General features: G+C 36.0%; 1 protein-coding gene across 1 annotated transcript in view; it reads right to left on the bottom strand.

The window, feature by feature from the left end:
• Window positions 1-1,373: 1,373 nt before the first annotated feature.
• Window positions 1,374-6,087, bottom strand: part of LOC142371899 (nuclear GTPase SLIP-GC-like) — a 28,226-nt gene continuing 23,512 nt past the window's right edge. The window contains exons 15-23 of the mRNA XM_075454639.1: window positions 5,979-6,063; window positions 5,144-5,265; window positions 3,538-3,711; window positions 3,294-3,442; window positions 3,040-3,145; window positions 2,690-2,798; window positions 2,464-2,597; window positions 2,158-2,239; window positions 1,374-2,038 (exon numbers count right to left, since the gene is read on the bottom strand). Of these exons, the coding sequence (XP_075310754.1) occupies window positions 1,974-2,038; window positions 2,158-2,239; window positions 2,464-2,597; window positions 2,690-2,798; window positions 3,040-3,145; window positions 3,294-3,442; window positions 3,538-3,711; window positions 5,144-5,265; window positions 5,979-6,063 (1,026 nt within the window). The 3' untranslated portion in view covers window positions 1,374-1,973. The remainder of the gene's footprint in view (window positions 2,039-2,157; window positions 2,240-2,463; window positions 2,598-2,689; window positions 2,799-3,039; window positions 3,146-3,293; window positions 3,443-3,537; window positions 3,712-5,143; window positions 5,266-5,978; window positions 6,064-6,087) is intronic.

Here is a 6,087-nt window from a genome sequence, read left to right as displayed (position 1 = left end):
AGACTTCAGGAACATATATTAAACACAGTAATAAATTCACAAGAATGCAACAATGTTTCAGTCTTTTGATTTCACAACCTATGCAAACTAAAGTGGGCCCACACTTCAATGTCCACCTAAGCCGGCATATAAGTAACTAAATAATCTCAGAGAATAAAACCCCACGTTGCAGGCCTGATATGCTGGTGAAGCGTGGAAATGTGATACCTTACTCCAAAAGGAAACCTTGAACCTCCTTGGAATTTCACCTGTCCTTAGTCCCAGCCAGAAAGAAGATGATGGTGCAGGATGTTGTCAGCTCCTCTTCCAGTCTCTCGGTCCACAGGAATCAACAGGCAGCAGAAAAGTCCAGTGAAGATAGTTTTCCAGCACAGTCATATAGCTCTCAGTGTAAGCTCATATCTCTGCATAAAGGTTAACTCTGGAAGCTCCCACGACGGAAACTTTAGTTAAATCTTCTTCTGTTAGCCGATTTAGCTTTCAGTACTCCATGTCCACTTTGTTAGCGAATAATAATGCATTAGCGAGCATTACATATAACTTCAAGACTACTGTAGAGCAAATTCCGAGTTGACATAATCACAGTAGCTTCAACAACAAGGTAGAGTTGATATCTGCACATAGACTGTCGAGTTGAAAGTCTAAAATATCGGCAAAACACCCGTTTTCTAATAACTTCGCCACGTGTTGTTAGCGCGGTTGATCTCTCTCATGCTATCGCTCACTTCCTGTTTCAGTTCTACTCTCCTCCCAGTTCCTGATCCTTGACCAATCACGGACTGGGAAATTAGTTTGGCTCTACATCATTTCCTCTTACATACATGGGCTCTTCAAACAAAATATAATGAAGATTACGTTTTTATAAACATATTTAAACTTCTTATACCGTAGTATTTTAAGTACTTAAAGGCACACAACTTATTTATAACAGTTTTAACATATTTAAGACAACATTTTTTAACACAGTCTGAATTATTACTCTTTTCCTGAACTTAATTCAATACAAAATACTTTAATTTTGGACTGGGTTACATGTGTTTATTAGAATTAGTACAGACTCGCACACAAAATTTGAAAAAAAAGAGCAAAAATGTATCTTTTACACTGAGAAGAAAATGTTTTATCATTTTCTGCATATAATTCTCTTCATTTATCAACAACACACACAAAAACCTTAATTTTTCAAATTGTTAATTTAGCAAATGTTTGTTCTTTAACTTGAAGGACAATTAATTGAAAATCACTCTTTTAAAAGCTTAAAGCCTAAAATCAAATATACGATGATAAATTTATGAACCAAGAGTAAATTTGCACACATTTATTAAAACAATAAAGTATAGAGCTACGGAGTCTGTTTACACACATCTGTGAATTAAAGTGAAGAGATAAAGATGTCACAAAATTGTTAAAATAAAAACATTTCATGAACGTAAAAACAAAGTCAGAGCTCCTTATATGATTAGACTAAATTAAAATGAAACGATAGAAATATTCTGTCAAATTCTTATCAACTAATTCTTAGTTATTACGTCCTTTGTTGTTTAAACCCAGAATAACCTCAAGTTAAGCCAAACTCGAGAAGCTTCTAGTCTTTAATTGGTGTTACAGGGATGTTAGTGGTTGACTCTTGGTTGTTTCTGCTGACAGAGGGAATTTGAAACCTCCACTAAAGACATAATTAACAAGGTTATAATCATTCCATAAATCATTGTATTATTCTGTCTCAAGAATGCGAAGAAAAAACTGCCCATATACTGGAATCTTATCATTGAATGGAAACCTGGTTTTGAGTGGCAGCTTTGCATAACTGCACCCGTCAGGGCAGCTACTGTACAGATAAGCACAAGTGTAAAAGAGATTATAATTACAAGCAATGTTAACATTAGTCAGACCATAAAAATAAAAATCCACCAACATGGGCCTTTGAAAAATATTATGATTTCCCCATGGGTTTACCCAATTTGGGACATTTCTTAAGCTGGGGAGCCTCTCAGGTCATCGTCGATTTTCTTCATCTTCTTCAGATCTTCTGAAACATCTAAAAAGAAAAAGAGAAAAAGATTGCTTCATACTTGTTTATTAATTAATGTCAGTTATATATTTACTGAATTGAAAGTGTTCTATGTAAATTATTTTACTTCCATATGCTCCATTTACCAATGAATGATGTTTCATTTGTCTCGAGTGCGAGTTCAATCGATTCCATCAGGGTGTCTTCCACTGTCTTCAGGATGAACTCCTAATTCAGCATCAAAACCTTCATTACTTATCAGAGTCCAACATGAAGAGAAAGGATAACACATATTTGTGCCTAGAAAGTCAAAGTCATGTGACTGGTGGGATTTTTTGGGTTAAAGAACAAATTAGAATTTCACCTAAATGTTAAAAAAGCTTTTATTTGAATTGAGAGAAAAACTTGTTGTATAATATTATCACATTTCAGTTAATAAAAATGAGGCAAACCTTCAATTCGTTCAGCTTCGTCAACATATCATCTTTTGCGTCGTCAAACATGGTGTCCTTTGATTTTTGTACATGATCCAGAATAGCGTTCTTCATATCTGTCAGTGCGTTTGTTCCACTAATTTCTTCTGCTTCTACAACACAGAATGTAATTTTTATGCACAATCACAAATAATAAAAGTGTGCACTACTGTGACAGGCTGTATGTTGTAACTACTTTTCTTACTTTTATAGCAGTCTTGCATGATTTCCTCAATTTTCTCCGTCAGACTGGTGTAGATCGTTTTCTTGCGGTCCCTGATGTCTTTGCTCAGTTTTCTCTTAATTTGATCTTCCTTCAAAAGATACAAATTCATACTTTCACGTGTTTTTAAATGGTTATATTTTTTAGCACATTTTACATGAAAACCTGCGAGTAAAGCATTCCTGTCTGCTACCTTAAAATCTTCTGTATGACTCATACATTGTTGTAAGCTTTGAAGCATCACTTGACCTTTCAAACAATATCTAAGTTTTAACCAACATAAACATTTATAATGAATCAATGGATAGGATGTTGCTTTTCTCATTTTTTACCTCAGTCTGGAGAAAGTTCAGCAGCAGTTCCAGATCTTTGTGATTTTGAATCAGTTCCTCCTTGACAAGTGAAAAGCTTATGTTGAATGATCCATTTCCTTTATTTCTAAAACAAGTTAAAAAGTTGTTTGAAAACAGAATCAACATATTTGTAATTTTGTCATCATTATGTAACTGTATAAGATATTTAACTATCTGTTATCACAGTTGGAAATGAGCCAACAAAGGGTTTTATGATCTCAATAAGTTCTTACGGGAAGGTCTTCTTGAATTCCTCATCAATGCTGTCAGTCAGGGTTGAAGTTAACGTCTTGTTGAGGTTTATTAATTTTCCTTTGCCGGTTTGATGAATGCCCCTTTTTTTGACAATGCTCTGCAATGTCTTGAAAGAACTGTCTATATTCTTTTTTTTTTTTTTTTTTTTTTTTAAAGGAAGAAACATTGAGTTATATTTACAGAGAGTGAAGTCGACTTGAAGTTTATAAATTAAATACATACGCGCTGGAAGAAGTCTCTTAGAGTTATTCCACATGAGTTTTTGGAATCCTTAACTCCGTCACTAAGGCATTTGTCAAAGGTGTTGCAAGCTTTCTCCATTGCTGCTTTGACTTCAGTAAGCCGAAGACTTAGGTTTTTCTTGAGGTCTTCACACACATCTGTTTTTTTACTAGCCTGAAAAAAAACACGACTGATTATTCACATTAATAAAACCATGCAGGTATTTTTATTTTATCTCTTCTTTAAATTCTTTGCTGATCAGCTTATGTCTCTCAGGAATTAACTATATCTCCAATTCCAAAAAAGTTGACAAGCCATGTAAATAAAAACAGAATGCAATTACAGTATTTGCAAATGTCATAAACCAATGTATTATTCACAATAGAGCTGGAAAATTTTAGCTCATCTTGAATGATCATCATCTTCTATTCTTTGAAGGCAGCAAGCCGTCTCAGGAAAGTTGGGACAGGGCCAACTAATTGCTGAAAATGTAAGTGATACTTTTTTTTTAAAAACAGTAAATGTTTTTTTTTTTATTTCATTAGACTTATTCCATGATCTACTGTGGATAATATCATTAAAAGTTTCAGAGAATCAGGAACATCTCTGTGCATAAGGGACACTTGTGATCTTCAGGCCCTCAGACAGCACTGCATTAAAAACAGACATGATTCTGTCATGAAAATCCCTGCATGACCTCAGGAACACTTCTAGAAATTGTTATCTGTGAACACAACTCACTGTGTCATCCGCAAATATAGGTTAAAGCTCTATTAAAAAAAGAAGAACCCATATGTGAACATGATGCACAAACACTGCCTGGACTGAGACAAAATGGAAAAACTGTTCTGTGGTCAGATTAATTCAGTCTAAAGAGGGGAGGGAATGTCCAATTTATTATCAGCTCTTAGTTCAAAAGCCTGCATCTCTGATGGTGTCGGGGTGCACAAGTACCTATGGAACTGACAACATCTGGAAAGGCACCTTTAATGTTGAAAGGTTTTAAAGCAACACATTCTGCCATGCAGATGACGTCTTTCTCATGGAAGTACTTTAAAATCTCAGCAAGACGATGTTAAAATGCATACTGAATCGCAACAGCAAGGGTTCATAGCCCCAAGAGCCTTGGTGCCAGCAGGCCAGACCTTTCACCAACTGAAAACATTTGGTGCATCATGAAATTCAAAATACAACAGAGAACACCCAGGACAGACAAGACTGAGACCACATTCCTCCCCTAAAGGTCCAGCAGCTGGTCTCCTCAGTTCCCAGCCGTTTACTGACTGGTAAACATGGACCTGTCCCAACTTTTTTAGACCTGTTGTTGAAATCAAATTCATGATAGTATAATATTTTCATGAAATAGTAAAATCTCTTGAATTTCAACATTTGATAGGTTTTCCATGTTCTTTTGCGAATAAAATATTGATGTATGAGATTTGCAAATCATTGCTTTCTTAACATTTTACACAGCGTCCCAACTCTTTAGGAATTGGTGTTCAACTTTCATGACTAAAAGGTCTTGGTTAAAATATTTCTTTCAGTTTTGAAGTTGATATGTCACCATTGTCACTTTCCAATGAATTATTCAATATGTCTTTCTTACCACTTCTCCCAAGCTGACACCTTGAATCAGAGAGAGAATCCCGTGTGCTCCAGACACATAGTTTAGTGTCTCTGAGTGACAGTCATTGAGCTTTTTCAAATAGTCCTTAAGCTCGGGTATATCTGTTAAAAAATATATTTTAACTGAAATAAGTAACATATGAGCATTTGAATATCTGCCACAGATTAGTAATTGCTTAAAGGGATAGTTCGCCTCTTTTGACATGAAGCTGTATGACATCCCATATTAGCAATATCATTTATTAAATTTGACTTACCCCCTGCTGCGCACTGTGAGCCGAGTTCCAGCCTCGTTTTGGCGTTGATGAAGGTAGTCCGGCTATTTGGCTGGGGCCACAAAAATAAAGCATTTTGCTTTATGGCGCTATTTCTCTCTACCTTCGTATCACTACGGGCTGTGTAGACCGTGCAGACCGAGCAGTCCCCTGCTTCCGAGCAGTAAACACCGTAACAGGTGCAACTGTCGGCAGGTGGCAGCACGCATTGGTAGAGAGAAAATAGCGCCAAGCGATTGTGAGGTCTGATGAACGATTTTGTATTACTCTTTTGAACACATATTATTTTGAGAAGCAAAACACTTTATTTTTGTGGCCCCAGCCAAATAGCCGGACTACCTTCGTCAACGCCAAAACTCAGCTGGAACTCGTCTCACAGTGCGCAGCAGGGGGTAAGTCAAATTTAATAAATGATATTGCTAATATGGGATGTCATACAGCTTCATGTCAAAAGAGGCGAACTATCCCTTTAAATGAAGTAAAAAACAAAATGAGACATCTACTATCTGTTTTCCCAGAGAACATTGAAACTTCACCTACCGTTGTCCTGCTTCGGGGAAGTGTCTCTCAGAAAGTCGTCAGAGCTCACTTTGAACACTTCAAAGCAGTCATCACTAAATTGTTTCTGGGGAAACAGTTTTTAAAATTA

The sequence above is a fragment of the Odontesthes bonariensis genome, chromosome 21, assembly GCF_027942865.1.
Source record: "Odontesthes bonariensis isolate fOdoBon6 chromosome 21, fOdoBon6.hap1, whole genome shotgun sequence".
Taxonomy (NCBI): Eukaryota; Metazoa; Chordata; class Actinopteri; order Atheriniformes; family Atherinopsidae; genus Odontesthes; species Odontesthes bonariensis.
The sequence above is the reverse complement of the archived record's forward strand: the minus strand, read 5'-3'. Positions and strand labels throughout refer to the sequence as shown.